Source organism: Macaca mulatta, chromosome 8, assembly GCF_049350105.2.
Source record: "Macaca mulatta isolate MMU2019108-1 chromosome 8, T2T-MMU8v2.0, whole genome shotgun sequence".
Classification (NCBI taxonomy): domain Eukaryota; kingdom Metazoa; phylum Chordata; class Mammalia; order Primates; family Cercopithecidae; genus Macaca; species Macaca mulatta.
The window spans coordinates 84000015-84016097 of record NC_133413.1 but is presented as its reverse complement, the minus strand read 5'-3'; the positions used below and the strand labels follow the sequence as shown (position 1 = coordinate 84016097).

At 42.1% G+C, this 16083-nt stretch overlaps 1 protein-coding gene across 31 annotated transcripts in view; it reads left to right on the top strand.

Annotated features, from left to right (window-relative positions):
* Positions 1-13607, top strand: part of STAU2 (staufen double-stranded RNA binding protein 2) — a 332176-nt gene extending 318569 nt beyond the window's left edge. For all 31 annotated transcript variants that reach the window (XM_028852747.2, XM_077943823.1, XM_077943834.1 and 28 more), the window contains 2 exons: positions 11278-11366; positions 12508-13607. In XM_028852747.2, the coding sequence (XP_028708580.2) occupies positions 11278-11366; positions 12508-12601 (183 nt within the window). In that variant the 3' untranslated portion in view covers positions 12602-13607. The remainder of the gene's footprint in view (positions 1-11277; positions 11367-12507) is intronic.
* The last annotated feature ends 2476 nt before the right edge of the window (positions 13608-16083 follow it).

The window sequence follows — 16083 nt, the reverse complement described above, 5'->3', positions numbered from 1 at the left end:
CTGCCGTGTGGACACGTGCCTCAGCAGCAGGTGGTGTGCCCACAGCTCTGTTTCAGTAAGCCCTGTGACAAAGGGGACTCAAGAGAGAATAAAAAATAATTAAATAGGCCAGGCATAGTGGCTCATGCCTGTAATCCCAACACTTTGGGCAGCTGGGGCGGATGGATCGCTTGAGCCCAGGAGCTTGAGACCAGCCTGGCCAACATGGCGAAACCACGTCTCTACTAAAAACACAAAAATTACCCAGGCATAGTGATGCACACCTGTAATCCCAGCTACTCGGGAGGCTGATATCATGCCACTGCACTCCAGCCTGGGCAACAGAGGCAGACTCTGTTAAAAAAAAAAGGCCGGGCGCGGTGGCTCACGCCTTTAATCCCAGCACTTTGGGAGGCCGAGGTGGACGGATCACAAGGTCAGGAGATCGAGACCATTCTGGCCAACATGGTGAAACCCTGTCTCTACTGAAAAGACAAAAACTTAGCTGGGCATGGTGGTGCATGCCTGTAGTCCCAGCTACTCAGAAGGCTGAGGCAGAAGAATCGCTTGAACCCAGGAGGCGGAGGTTCCAGTTAGCCGAGATTGCACCACCGCACTCCAGCGTGGCAACAGAGCAAGACTCCGTCCCCCGCCCAAAAAAAAAGAAAAAAAAATTAAATAAAAGACAAAACCCAGAAATTTGAAAAGGAATAATATGAGGAGAACAGCCTGGTTAGAGGAAGGCCTAGTAGCGAGGACAATGCACTCAACGTTTGTTCCAAGCACAGAGCACATTCTGTGCAGTTACTCCTGCTGTCACTTCCCCTCTGCATTGTTGTCAAGGCTAGCAGCTACGCCATCACCCATCTAAGAGCCTAACTGCAGACGTAAAGGTGGTGGCTAGGTCTGTGATTTCAGTGCTCAATTTTAAATGAATTCCCCAAATTCTAGAGTTAAAACACCTGTTCTTCATCTTAGGCAACTGTCTAAAATCTGTGTGTCTCTCCGACCACCTACTCCTCTATTTCTTTTACGACTAACCATCACCTTAGCAGGCAGACACTCCTTTGTTCCGAGGGTAAGCCATTTTAGAAAGTACCAATTTTATGGAAATTACCTGAACTGATAGGATTGTGGAAGCATGAATAAAAAGTGCAGGCTATAATGAAATTATTAGAAAACAGGGCAGCAACTGGGTTAATTCAAGCTCAATACAATCCTTTTTTAATGTAAAAGAGTCATATCATTGATTCATCTGAAATGTAATAGACTGAAGAGCCTATTGTAACGTGGTAAGTTTAGAAATATACAAATCTCTTTTTGGTTTCTCTTATTTCATATAAAAAGAGACATGGTATTTAATTACAGATCTTTCAAAGAAAGAAAAGGATAACTTAGAAACATTAATATCACATACTTTGGGCAATAAACTTTCAAGCTTATTGAAGAACCTTCTGATTTTTCAGTTATTTTGATTATTTAATACAAGATTCAGTATCAGAGATTGTTGGGATGAGAAATTAGGAAAATACTCAACTGCAGATGAAGACATTTACATTTGAAACCTCTCATTTCCTTGTGAAAGGACATGGATTTAATTAACTGCATATATGACTACTGTGTGCATTCTGAGGTGAATCTAGCCATTAGATCAGCTCCCAGGAGTTCAACATGAACAAGCTTTTCAGGGAGAAAAGGCAAAACAAACCCAACTTTGAATGCTTCAGAAATGAAGGCCACATTTAGACATGTTTGGTTACCATCGACTTTAATGGAAACTACTTGTCTATTTCTGGGAACCAGAATATGACCTCGGTGGGGAAAGACTGAAATGGAAAAAGAGAAAATAAAAAGATCCATTGGGCATGAATGCTTAGAGACTCCACAAAGAACTACGTGTCACAAGGGGATAAGTCCATATTTTGCTAATGAAGACTGCCGTTCTCTCTCAGAGAATGGCCAAATGCTGCTACGTTGTCGTTACAAACTGTTTAATCCTGAAGAAGGAAGCAGGGCTGGTTTCAACATATTTGCATATTGCTAATTGACAAGAGGAAAGTTAGAAATTACAGAAATGACTGGACCCACTTCCGTTCTGTGAGTCCACACGCACACACCCAGGCACGCACACGCGCGAACCCACGCCAACAAATAGGCATGAAAAGTATCTTATTGGCATCATGTTTCTGGCATTGCTATAACTACGTACAAAACAAGCGATACATGAAATGGTAGGGACATCTGTTCTAAAACCTGTGGGGCTTTACTCACAAAACAGTTGTAAAACCTTTGGGGGACAAAAATATTTCTTGTATCTATGCAGATGCTTTCCCCTAAGGGACAGACACACACACACAGACACACATACACAGTCACATGCAAATGACTGTGTTGACCTGAAAAGACAGGAATAAGGAAAGTAAATGTCATCCACTTCTCTAAAATGCTTCTTTAATTTTTCTTCTTCAAACGAAGCTAAATTTATTGCTTTAGATGTGCCTTTTATTTCTTTTTTTTAAATCCCAGAACATATTGTCATAAAGCTGAATTTAAGATTCCAGTTAGTAGGCTGTGGTAACATACAAGTAGATGCTAAATGTGTTTGTTTTGATTTGCTAGGAAAACATCTTCTGACCTTGGAAATGAAATCATTTAGTTGTCCGTTTGTTTATGGCCAAAGACTTATGGAGCGTTCTGGATACTTATGTTAGTGTATCTTTGAAATTCTCTAATCCGTGGCGTGTGGGAAGTTACACAGCTTGGATTTGAGCATCACTCAGGATGTTCCTCATTAAGGAACCCAGATTTGCCTCCTTCCCACAACTCCCCAATATTAGTTTACACTTACTACACAGCAAATTGTCCATGCTGAAAGTGAACTGCAGATGGTAGGATTTAAACACCTCATTATCAATTTACCCTCTCAGTAAACATAAAGTTTAGAGCTTGCTTCTTAATCAGGCTTCAAGTATGTTTTCCAAAAGAAGGTTATTTGATTTTTTGTTCACTCCAAAGTGTCTTTTGATATTATGTAGCATATTTATAATGTTTTGAATTTTTAAAGCAACTGGCCTGTAGCAAGTTAACAATTTATTCTGTTAGAGTAGTTTCAGCCTGAGGATATTGTTGATTTTACCTTCTTCTGAACAGGTTTGGAGGTATGCAGTAAAACATTTTTGTGGACTGTTAAATTTTAGTGTTTGTTCACAAAGCCACTGCATTATATGTTCTTTGAAATCATCGATCTGATAGCAAAAGTTCATTCTGCTTGCCGACTTCAGTATATACTTGGGTCTCGCTAAAGGTAGTGTGGCTCTTACAGGTATTGGCATGATCCTATTGTGGATGTTTTCCTGTGGCAAGAGAAGCAAACTCATCTCTTTCCATAGCATTCTTTAATCTGTAAAGTGTTGTTTCTGGGAAAATAAGGGGTGATGAAGTGTGGGAGGAGAGCCCTGATTCCTTGAGCTCATGTTGAGCAGGGAGGCAGCCGCTCTGAGGGTTCTGTCCATACCTGTGAGAGGGGTACCTGGTCGGCAGGCCCTGCCCACTCTGTTTTCCTGAACATACTGAGCTTGTTGCTGTCTGTACATCACAGTTAAACCCTTCACCCTTGATTTTTGTTCGCTTCACCTTTGCAATCCCAGTGCCTCTTCTCACTGCAGCATCCTACATGCCACAAGCCCAGCTAAACCCTGGGGCTTTTCCCTCCTGCCAGAAACCACAGGAAAGTAAGAAATGAAAAAGAATTTTCAGAGAAATGGAGGAGGGAACAAGACACTCAGAATGTAAAGAAATGGAGAATCCAGTAGTCTTGTCTGTGGTCATTGGGTAACAAAACCCAAGTAACAAAATAATTACTCTAGTCATTTAGTTTTAGCCAAAATTGCAAGTGTTACAGAAGTGCTATAAGTGAAGCTTCGGAAGTCAACCCAGGGCTGGGAGCGGACTGCCGACGGCAAACTGTGTGCTCCCCGCAAAACAATCCACCCCTTTTCTAGAAGATGGAGATAACTTTATGAGCTTTATGAGCTTACCTCAAGTAATTATTTGTGAGAAACAATCGAATGAGTATGGAAGAGGTAATGAGTGATTTTGAAATATTAATATTAAAAGAAGCTCTGCTGAAATCGGGTATGTTGAATGTGAGTGGTTTTAAATTTGGTGGAAATAAGGAGACATGAGCCACACCTGTGATCCCAGCACTTTGAAAGGCCGAGGTGGGAAGATTGCTTGAGCTTGGGAGTTTGAGACCAGCCTGGTGACATAGCAGGACTTTGTCTCTACTAAAAATAAAAAAAAAAAAATTAGCCACGTATGGTGGTACCTGCCTGTAGTCCCAGCTACTTGAGAGGCTGAAGTGGGAGAATCGCTTGAGCTTGGGAGGTGTAGGCTGCAGCAAGCCATGATCGCAGCACTGCACTCCAGCCTGAGCAACAGAGTGAGACTCTGTCTCAAAAAAGAAAAAAAAAAAAAAAAAAAAAAAGAGACCTGAGCAAGAGTATAGGTTGGTTTCAAATCTCTGCTCTGCCCTTTACTAGCTGTGTGACCTTAAGTAGGTTACTGAATCCTCTGAGCCTCTGTTTCCTTATGGGTAGGAACTATCTCACAAGGGCTGTGATAATAACTCAGGTCATGGCAGGTAAAGGGCCAGACCCATGACAATGGCGGGGTGATGTTCATCAAATGGTAGCTATTACTGTTTACGTAGGTTAAGATAAATCGGTCACCACTGCCTCTTATAAATTGAAAAGAAATCCCCCTCATACTTATAAGCTATTGTATTCACGGTTATCAGTGAGATGTGGGTTGAGTTATCTGATCAGGTAGATAAGGGACTGCCCCTTGGAAGCCTTTAAGCATACCTGTGGAGGAGAGCAGTCACGCAAGAATTCTGAAAATCCGTTCGTGGCATCAGGTGAGAGAGCACGCCGCCATTCCAGACTCTAGGACATTCTTGGAGGGATGACGATCGTTTTGACAGCACACGGGGGACCTGCCTGGCATGTGGATAAAATCATCCAGGAGATTTTGCAAGAGCTAAAACACCGAAGCTGCTCCCTGAGGCCTGGCCTTTGTCTCAAATATGCAGCTCTCTTCAGATGGAAGAGATCAGGTGCCGTGGGTCCTGGACTGGGCGAAGCAGGTCATTTGGTTCTGGTATTCAGGCCACACTAAGAACCAAGTATTCCCAATGTACCTAGTTAAAACAGGCTACAAGTAGCCTAAAAACGATGTCTTGAAAGATTTTTTAAAAATTGTTTTTAGTTGTTGTTTTGCCCTTGCTAGGAATAAAACAGGACTGAGAAGCCCCAGAGCTCTTAGGAACCCCATTCAGCAGTATCGCATTGCAAAGTTCCATTTCCTGGCTCTCAGTAGCCCTCTGTGATAGTGCTTTTGGGATCCAGCACTGCTACATCTGGATATTTACCTAAAACGTTTGAAATCTGTATGTCAAGAGATATTTGCACCCTCATATTTATTGCAACAATATTCACAATAGCAAAGATGTGGAATCAACCTAAATGTCCATTAAAGGATGAATGGATAAAGAAAATGTGGTAGATAGACACAATGGAATACTAGTCAGCTTTTAAAAAGGAAGAAATTATGTCATCTGCAACAACATGGATAGAACTGGAGAACATTATGCTAAGTGAAATATGCCAAACATGGACAAATACCACATGTTCTCACTTACATGTGGGATATAAAACAATTGAACTCACAGAAGCAGAGAGTACAGGGGTGGGTACAGAGGCTGGGGGGAGGTGGAATGGGAAGATGGTAGTCAAAGGGTACCAAGTCTCAGTTAGATAAAAAGGATTAAGTTTGATTTTTTTGGACATCTGCACAATGTGGTGAATATAGCTAATAGTTGAGTACTGTACATTTCGATATTGCTCCGAGAGTATATTTCAAATGTTCTCATCACAGAAAATGTTAAATAATTTATCATTATGTTACAAAAAATAATAAAATTTCAAATGTAATTGTCCACTTTGGAAAAAATTCATAAATTTCAGAATTTAGGCCAATAATTCACATTTTAATGGATCAGAAGAAAAAATAGCTGGTCATTTGTTCAAATTGTTGAATATACAAAAAACTCCAAGTTCATGTGCCCACTCCATGAAATTGGGAATATCTGGAAAAAGGTCTGGCATGGATTGGTCCTTGGATCCTACAAGTGAGTGAGCCTGGCCTTCAGTGCCCCACGCGCATGTGTGAGGTGGGACAGCAGGCCCCGGTTGAGGGACACAGCCCGTGGGCACGTGCACTGCCCTCAGCATAGCCGCCTCAGCATTTCAGGACTTAAAAGGACCTGAGTCACTGAATCAAAGCTCCATGAGAGTCAAATTCCTCTGTGAATTCCTTTCTTGCAGGGAGGGTGGGGAAAACTGTCCAAACCTCAGTCTTTTGAGGGTGAGTTTAATTTTTGAAAACAGCAAAACTTCAGACAAAGCCAACTCTAGTGAAGAAAGTCAACAACCAGGATGAACACATTAAAATAAGGTGGGGTCAAAAGATGACAAAACTGGTTTGCTTCTCTGACCCACAAAATGGTTCTGAGAGGTAGTTCCAGAAGCACCTAGAGTAACACCCTCCTCCCACTGCTGCTGCCAGCACGACCTCTCCAAGGGTGGATGGAGAGCTCATATTAACATCTTTAAGGCTGGGCGCGGTGGCTCACACCTGTAATCCCAGCACTTTGGGAAGCTGAGGCAGGCAGATCACCTCAGGTCAGGAGTTTGAGACCAGCCTGACCAACATGGAGAAACCCTGTCTCTACTAAAAACACAAAAGTAACCTGGCATGGCGGTGCACGCCTGTAATACCAGCTACTCGGGAGGCTGAGGCAGGAGAATCGCTTGAACCCAGGAGGCGGAGGTTGCAGTGAGCCAAGATCACACCATTGCACTCCAGCCTGGGCAACAAGAGTGAAACTCCATCTAAAAAAAAAATTAAAAAAAAAAAAAAAAAATCTTTAAAAATGGGCATCATCTTTGGCTCAGAAATGCAATTTTAGGAATTTATCATAAGGAAAGTATTGAGATGATACACAAAGATTGAACTAATAGGAAGTTTGGTGCAGTGTTGATCACAGCTTAAAAATTTGAACTGGTCTAAATGTCCAACAGTAGGACTGGCTAAACCTACAAGGACATATAAAGTCGACAGGATACTGTGCAGTCATGAGAAATGATGCTATCAAAATGTTTCTGTTGATACAGAAAACTGCACACATTCAATGAAAAGAGCACACAACAGATGAGTGGACAAAAGCCAGGACATATGTACCCAATGGAATACTACTTAGCCATAAAAAAGAATGAAATCCTGTCATTTATGGCCATGTGGATGGAACTGGGTGAACATTAAGTGAAATGAGCAGGGCACAGAAAGTTAAACACCACTTGTTCTTGCTCATTTGTGGAAGCTAAAAAAGTTTATCTTATAGAAGTAAAAAGTAGAGCAGAGGATATTAGAGGCTAGGAAGGGTAGGGGGAAGAGAGGGATAGGGAGAAATTTATTAAAGGATACAAAATTATAGCTAGATATGAGGAATAAGTTCTAGTGCTCTATACCACTGTAGAATGACTATAATTAACAATAATATGTTACATAGTTTCAAACAGCTAGAAGGAGAATATTGTATGAACCCAACAAAAAGGAATGATAAATGTTTGAGATGATGGATGTACTAATTACCTTGATCTGATCACTATGCATTATGTGTATTGCAACATTGTTACATACCCCATGAATGTGTACAATTATTATTTATCAATGGAAAAAAAAAAGCGGGTTACCTACAGTGTTAAGATATGATCCAGGCTAAAGTTTGTAGATCATAACTTGATCTACATGGGGAGAGGATAGAAAGTGATATGGAGGCTGGAGGCAGAGGCTCATGCCTGTAATCCCAATACTTTGGGAGGCTGAGGCGGGTGGGTCACTTGAGGCCAAGAGTTCAAGACCAGCCTGCAACCCAGTATCTACTAAAAGCACAAACATTAGCTGGGCATGGTGGCTCACACCTGTAATCCCAGGTACTCGGGAGGCTGAGGTACAAGAATTGCTTGAACCCAGGAGGTGGAGGTTGCAGTGAGTCAAGATCACACCACTGCACTCCAGCCTGGGTGACAGAGTGAAACTCCGTCTCAAAAAAAAAAGAGAAAAAACAAAAGCAAGTGATATGGAAAGACATGCGCCAAATTGTGAATGGTGAGCAGGATTGTGGATATTTTTTACATTCTTTTAGCTTGTCTATATATTCTGACTTTTCTGTAACAAAAAACTATTTTTATAACAAAAAATAATACAGGGAAACGAGAGAGAGAGAGAGAGAGAGAGAGAGAGAGAGAGAGAGAGAGAGAGATTCCGCTATCCTTAAAGAGAAACTATGAGGTCCCTGTATAGTTTGCTGGAGCTGCTGTAGTAAAGTACTACAAATTGAGTGGCTTCATCAACAGAAGTGTATTGTCTCACAGTTCTGGGGGGCTAGAAGTTCAACAGCAAGATGCTGGCAGGGCTGGTTCCTTCTGAAGGCTGTGAGGGAGAATCTGTTCCTGGCCCCTCTCCTCACTTCGGGTGCTTTGCTGGCAATCTTTGGTGTTTCTTGGCTGCTGCGGCATCACTCCAGCCCCTGCCATCATCTTACATGGCATTCTCCCTGTGTGGGTCTGTGTTCCAGTTTTCTTTTTTTATAAGGATACCAGTTATATTGGATCAGGGACCTACCCTACTCCAGTGTGACCTCATCTTAACGAATTACATCTGTACTAACCCTATTTTTAAATAAGGCCACATTCTGAGATATTGGGGGTTAGGACTTCAACATATGAATTTGGGGGAAGAGCACAATTCGACCTATAACAGTACCCAGGGAAATGGCCACACGGCTCCTACCCCACTGAAGTTAACGCCTACCTCCCACCACAACCCACCTGGCTGTTGTCTAGCATGAGCATGGGCCAAGATCAGGAGCTATGGGGTGGCATCACTGACCTTCTCCCTGTAGTGCTCCAGGTCCAAAGAGCTTATGATGATTACTGAGACTTGGGCACCACATCCTCCCTGTTTTGGGATGCCCGGGCCACGGCTGCAGATCTTTGTGGGCACTCACATTAGCACCTCTGACCTAGGAAGCCCAGTTTAAAGATTCGAAAGGAAGGAGTAATCTAAAGAAAAAGAAAGGACACATGCCAACTTTTGCTTGGATATAGGAGTTGTGATTAAAAAGCAACAATAGAAAAACAAGAGAGAAGAAAGAAAAAAGTATTATGAATATTACACATTAAATCCCACACATGGATGTTTATAGCAGTTTTATTCATAATTGCCAAAAACTGGAAACAATCAAGATGTCCTTCAATAAGTGAATGGGCAAACAAACTGTGGTACGTCCATGCGATGGGACATTATTCAGCAGTAAAAAGAAAGGAGCTATGAAGCTCATTTATGAAAAGCCATATCATTCACAAGACAGAGGGGCCAGGTGCAGTGGCTCACGCCTGTATCCCAGCACTATGGGAGGCTGAGGTGGGTGGATCACCTGAGGTAAGGAGTTCGAGACCAACATGGCCAACATGGCATGGCCAACATGGTGAAGCCCCATCTCTACTAAAAATACAAAAATTAGCTGGGCGTGGTGGTACACGCCTGTAATCCCAGCTACTTGGGAGGCTGAGGCAGTAGAGTCGCTTGAACCCAGTAGGCAGAGGTTGCAGTGAGCCCAGATTGTGCCACTGCACTCCAGCCTGGGTGACAGAGCAAGACTCAGTCGCAAAAGAAAAAAAAAAAAAACATAGAGGAGCTTCAAATATACATTGCTAAGTGAAAAAGCCAATCTGAAAAGGTGACATATTGTCTGATCCCAACTACTATATGGCAAAACTGTAGCGATGGTAAAAAGATTGCTGGTTGCCAGGGGGCTGGTGGGAATGGGGGGAGGTGAATAGGTGGGACACAGAGGATTTTTAGGGCTGTGGAACTATTTTGTATAATACTCTAATGGTGGATACATGCCATTAGACATTTGTTGAAACCCATAGAATGTACCACACAGAGTGAACCCATATGTAAACTGTGGACTTCAGTTAATGATAAGCTATCAATATTTGTTTATCAGCTATAACAAATGTGCCACACCAATGCAAGATGTTAATGATTGGGGAAACTGTATTTAGGGGAGGGAAGAATATGGGAACTCTGTGTACTACCTGCCCAAGTTTTCTGTAAGCCTCACAAGACTATTAACTAAAAAAAAAAATCACACCTCCAAAATATATTCTGAATAAAGAAATTTAAAGGAAATCATACACTTAGCTACCCTAAAGGAGCTCTTGGCAGATAAAAGTTTGGGAAACTGCCAAGAACTAGCTTGTTTTCAAAGGCAGCTGAGAAGACACAGATGCCCCAAGTGTGACCCAGCGGGATGCCCCAGGATGAAAACAGCCCTGCCTGCTCACACCCATCTCAGACTCAACAGAGCCCTTCCAATCTCGCTCAGCAGTGGCGGGCTTGGAGGAGGGGAGGTAGACCCAAATTCTTAAAGAAATAACAGTTTGGAACATGCACAAGAGTGTCAACAAGTTATGTAGATCTTATCAGCATGGCATTTTTGGTGCCTCCCAGCTATCCAGCAAGGCTCCACCAGCCTGTTCACACCCTGTGGCTTCCCACGCACCCGAGCCTATCAACACCTCGGAGGCTCTGCCCAGCAGGCCTGCCTCCCCAGGGCACGACCAGCCCAAACTTTCTCTCCATCCTCATTCTCTCAGGATCCCATCGTACCATCCATCCCCTCGGTCTGCACGAGGACCTGCTGTCCATTCCTCTGCGGACATTCTGTGCCTTCACTGGGGCTACATGTCTATAAATTTAAACAATACCTTTATGCTCACTTTGGAAAGAATACTCAAGGTGGAAAATTTGGATGTCACACCCGAGGGAAGAGAATGTGTAGTTTCAGTAACGTGAGAAATTATGCAAAGTCACCATGGAAGTATTTTAAGCTTATACGAGGTGTTTCCATGTTTGCAGATAAAACATCACGATTTTGCAAAACTGTGGAGAAGGGATAAGGCAGGAGACTGAAAGCCCTTGTAGTTCTGGTTATGTATATACGCTGCTGCCTGATCATGCAGAGTTTCTAGTGTACTTTTGTTAAACAATGCAAAAAAAAATTTACTTAGACTGATGAAAACGAGAGTCTTTCAGCTTTCTTTCACAGTTACTTGTTCATTACACTGAAGTCAGTGAATGGTTCTCTGTGTTTGTTTTCATTCTTAGGCGGCCTTAAGTGCCTTGAAACAATTTTCTGAACAAGGACTGGATCCAATCGACGGAGCAATGAATATTGAAAAAGGTTCTCTTGAAAAGTGAGTAACTCCCGTCAGTATTCTCACACTTTTAATTGTAACTGTACAAAAGATAAGGCATAGATAATAATGTTTTAAAAAGTCAAGACAATAGTATCTACATCTTACACAATTATTAGTAATATAATTAAATGTAAAGAAATGAAAACCAGTACATATGACCATACGCATCTCCTGTAATATTTTTGTGAAAGTTTTAACCTACTAATTGATCGTTGATTTTGCATCTCTTTGCCTTTGTTGGAAATATTTGTGTATTGTCCTGACTGTAGAGACTTGTAAAACTTACAAAAGATTGTTTTTCACTTCATAATGTAGAGCATTGTCTGGCTAAGCCATTTTCAGAGGTAAAAGTTTTCACTCACATTCCTGCTAAGTTGTGGGCAAAGCGGAGAGAAAAGAAAAAGAAGTTGAGAGGAGGCGCCCCTCCCCTTGGCTGTGTTTGGTTTTTCGTATTGTTTTCTATGCAACACCAGCACACGTTGCCACAAAAGTGTGACTCCCAAGGGCTACAAAGGCAAAAATGCAGCTATCATAATTATTTCTGAAATCCAGTTCGTAGCTTTGTTTTAATGAGATGTGAACAGAAGGTCTCATCAAAGAGACTGAATTTGGGGTCTCTCCAGAGACTCAATTTATACTGAAAAAAAGGAAAGCGGTTATATTTATACAGTAGAATTCAAACTCTTTCCAAGCAGTAATAATAGCAGGTAGGATCTCAGAGCACATGCAGGAGATAACATTTTTAGGTTTAAAAGAAAATAAAAATAGTCAACCGAGAAAGTAAAAACCAGATACACTGATCCTACAGTTAAATGAGCATTACCAAAAAAAAATTAATAAGAAAAAACAGCATTTGGTCATTAATATCTAGAAGGTGAGAGCGTGAGAAGAAAACATTTGGTAAACAGACGTGGCGTTTTAAGTTGTCTATAGATTGGCAACCATTTATAAGTTAATTTAATCAAAAACATTTCCACATGATCTCATCAGTAGACTATCTGAACATAAATATTGTTGTTTCACTTTAAAATGTCACTTTTGTGGTGACCTTTGAATCCTCTGTGCCATCTGCTAATAAACATGTCTGAAGATGTGCAACCCCAGGCCTTCAGCTCTTGTTAATGTATTAATCTTTCAGACAAGCCAAGCATCTGAGAGAGAAAGCGGACAATAACCAGGCACCCCCGGGCTCCATCGCTCAGGACTGCAAGAAATCAAACTCGGCCGTCTAGCAGCTCCCAGAACCTGCGGCTGCCACCGCATCCTTATAAACCTGTCAGCACGCATGAGGGTGTCTGTGTTCAGGGAAATGAATGACTAATACCATTATTTGAGTCTTATGTGAAGACAACACTATTCTAACACAAGAGATAATATACATGGTACTGTTTATTCAACTGGGGGAAAATAAAACTTTGAGCATTTCCCTTGGAACTCGAGATCAGATCATAACTCATTTGCCCAGAGGCAGCAGAAATCTGATCCTGCTACTGGAGCTTAAAATAACAAGTAAAGAAAAGTGTTAGAAACAAAGCTAAAATTTTAACATGATTAATAATAGAGAAGTTGGGTTTGGTTCTGTTGTTACGATTGTTTTGTCGTGGTGCTTGTGTTCAGTTATATTCTCTCTCTCTCTCATTTTAAATAATGCTTGACAATTCGAAAATGAACCAATGATGTGCTGTGGAATGTGATGGTTGTCTTCATATAGAGTCACATGGTTTCTCTTTTTATGCAGATATTTATAATCTTCATCCTATATCAGTAGGAATAACTATACGGTGCACTACAAAAAAGATGTATGCAAACAAACATGTTTTAAATCAGGTCAGATATTTGATGAAAAATATACGAACTAATGTTAGGAGCAAGTAGTTTCAACATACTCCAGGAACTGAGAAACAAAACAAAGCAATTGTGGGTTTTGAGCTCCATATACTCTTAGCAAGTAAGGGGGCGTCTTGCCCCTATATATCATTTTCCCGGATTCCACTCCCCGTTGTGGGAATCGCGCCCACCCCCATCCGTGTGTTGTAGCCACTCACGGTTTGCATCAAGAGTGTTTTTTGTAACTGCCTCTGGACTTGGGACAGTGAGTAGAATCAAAAATAAATAATGTACGTGGCGGGGAAGGGAAAAACCTGTTGGAGTTGCTTCCAGCCAGCCACGCTCCGGGCCAGCATGTTGGAATCCAGCGTGGAGCAAATGCAGTAAAAATGTGGTTGGTTTCTGTGTGAAGCGCTGCTGTTGTTCTTTCGTTCTCTCATGCTCATCTTTTAAATATCACCTCCGTGAAACCCATCCGAAAGGCCACCACCCGGCCTAGTCACCCTGCCCAGCAGTGGGATTAGAGAACGGATAGGCTGTACCTGCGAAACTGCAGAGCCGCCTCCTGGGTGACTCGGGCCGGGTTCCTGGCCAGCGTCATCGCATTGTTCAGGCTTTCTCCTTATTGATTTGCAAACGTTGTGCAATGAGAAAACACTATATGGTCTAACTGCTCGACTCAACATGACAATAGGAATATAATTATGTAAGATTTCACAAGCAAAACCACCACAAATCATGATCTGGCTGACTCACACGCGACTGGAGAATAAACAAACAGCAACATAAGGAAATAACTCTAGGGTTGTTTTTAATGATTCCCATGTGGGGAAGTCCGTCAGTATTGGGAGGGCTGGGTGCCCTTTGAGGAAATAGGTTATGTTACATAAACCTGAGTCCTTGCGAAAAAAGCAGCACATTTGTAAAGTTGGAGCTCACAAAGGTAAACTGGATGGAAACACAGTCCTGCTGCCTGATACCAGGGCTCAGAGGGCCCTAAATCATTCCCTTTGAAGGGCATAGGCCTTTCCTTCTGCTAGGCCTTCGCCCCCTGAGGTTTAGACCCTCAGATGGGGCAAGGGACTGCTTCAGGCAGGATCACTGAAGTGGGTCTTCAGTTTACCCAATGCAATAAGCATAGGCTCCCTCTGGCAGCCCACATCGAACTACACCAAGGCTGTCAGGTCTGTAGGAGAGCAATGAGCTCCGGGAACAAACACAGCTAATCAGTTCTCACGACCCAAGTACCTAAAGGACTTAACTCTTGAGCTGTCTGACACAGCTTATCCTTAGATAAGTCATCCTTAGAGCCAGTATATCCATGAATACAGCCATGGTGGTGGGGGCGAGGGAATGGAAATTTGCATAGGAGCTCAAGCTTAGTAATAGCTTATTAATTCAAAATCCCATCCTCTCTACCTGCTCACAGAGCCCAGGAAGGCCTTCGGGTATTTTCTCCTGCACAGCAGCACTTCCTGGGAACTGCCTGGGTTTTCTTTGGGTTGAATTACCAATGCAGATGATGGGTGGCCTGCAGTTGTTGGCAGGGACCCGCTGCAATGCTCAGTTCCAAAGAGCAATGTTATATATCATTAGAGGGGAAACCATTAAGTAGATTTATTGAAAGTATGTTTCTTCGGCACAAGGAGATCTTTTTGATGAAAAATGGAACTCATTATTCTCTAAAGGACACAGATTGACTTATCTCCTTTATCAATTACAGTGTCTGCTTTCAGCTTTTCTCAATCAAAGCAATGGGCTTTGTAGTCGCTTTCCAGAGCTGAGGCCAATGTGTTTTATGAAAAAGGTTTATTTTTACATTTTAATTGGAAATATAATATTGCACTTTGGAACTCTGACCATCCTTTCCAGGACAACTTGCCAGAGATCAGTGGTGAGACATCACCCGTCAGCCTGTGACAGACATCTCTCCCCTTTCCTGGGGTGACCCCTCTGATAAGCTGTCCTAGCATTCTTCTCCCCAGAAAACATGCCTAATAGTGATTCTTTTTGACAGCTTCAACCAATTTCCTGTACCATAAAATAAAAATAGCTTAATGTAAAACTTACCTTATTATACAGAGGTTTTCAGGACTCCTAGGGACTTTGGAAACGTGGTCCAGACCAACTGACTGGTACTTAAATCTTGCTGCAGGTGGGTTATCACTGCAATCGCCTAAAGTTTGTTTTGTACCTTTTAATTTCCAAAGGCTACCTCTTACCACTCTGACCAAGAATGATAGAGAACCTAACACTTTTGTACACAGAGCTGACAAGCTGTTAATTGCATAATCCTGTGTGAATTTATCTTTGAGCTGCCCATAGCCTGACCCATCGTGATATAGGCACCAGATCAATGTAGAAATCATACATTGAATAAATGGACGAATGGATGATTTATCACTCAACACCCATTGAAGAAAGAAAGGTTAAATCTCACTGTTTCTTTACATGACACAGAGGCAGGCACCCATGACAATGGTGTTGCTGTTGGTCAGATATTATATTTGCAATCCAAGAGGAACCATGACATTTTTTAATCAAGAACATGGCAAGTCCAAAAAGCTCTCACTTCAGAGGACTTTGGACCCATGGAACCATCCTTCTCCTGTATTCCCATTTCTGTATTTATATTCCTTCCATCAGCTGGCAGATTTCATTCTAATCCCAGATACATTCCACTGTTTCCACAGTCACATGTGCATAGCTTCGTGAGGAGGGACTTTGTAATATCTGAGTCAAAACAGAGACTGCCTTAGACCTGATCAAACCCAACTGTCTATTTCTGGCAGACACTACCCAAGTTCCATCTCACCTTGCCAAGACTTGTTTAAAAGTTACCATGTTGAGGAAGCTTTCTTCTTATGTCCCAACCTCTTAACAGAAG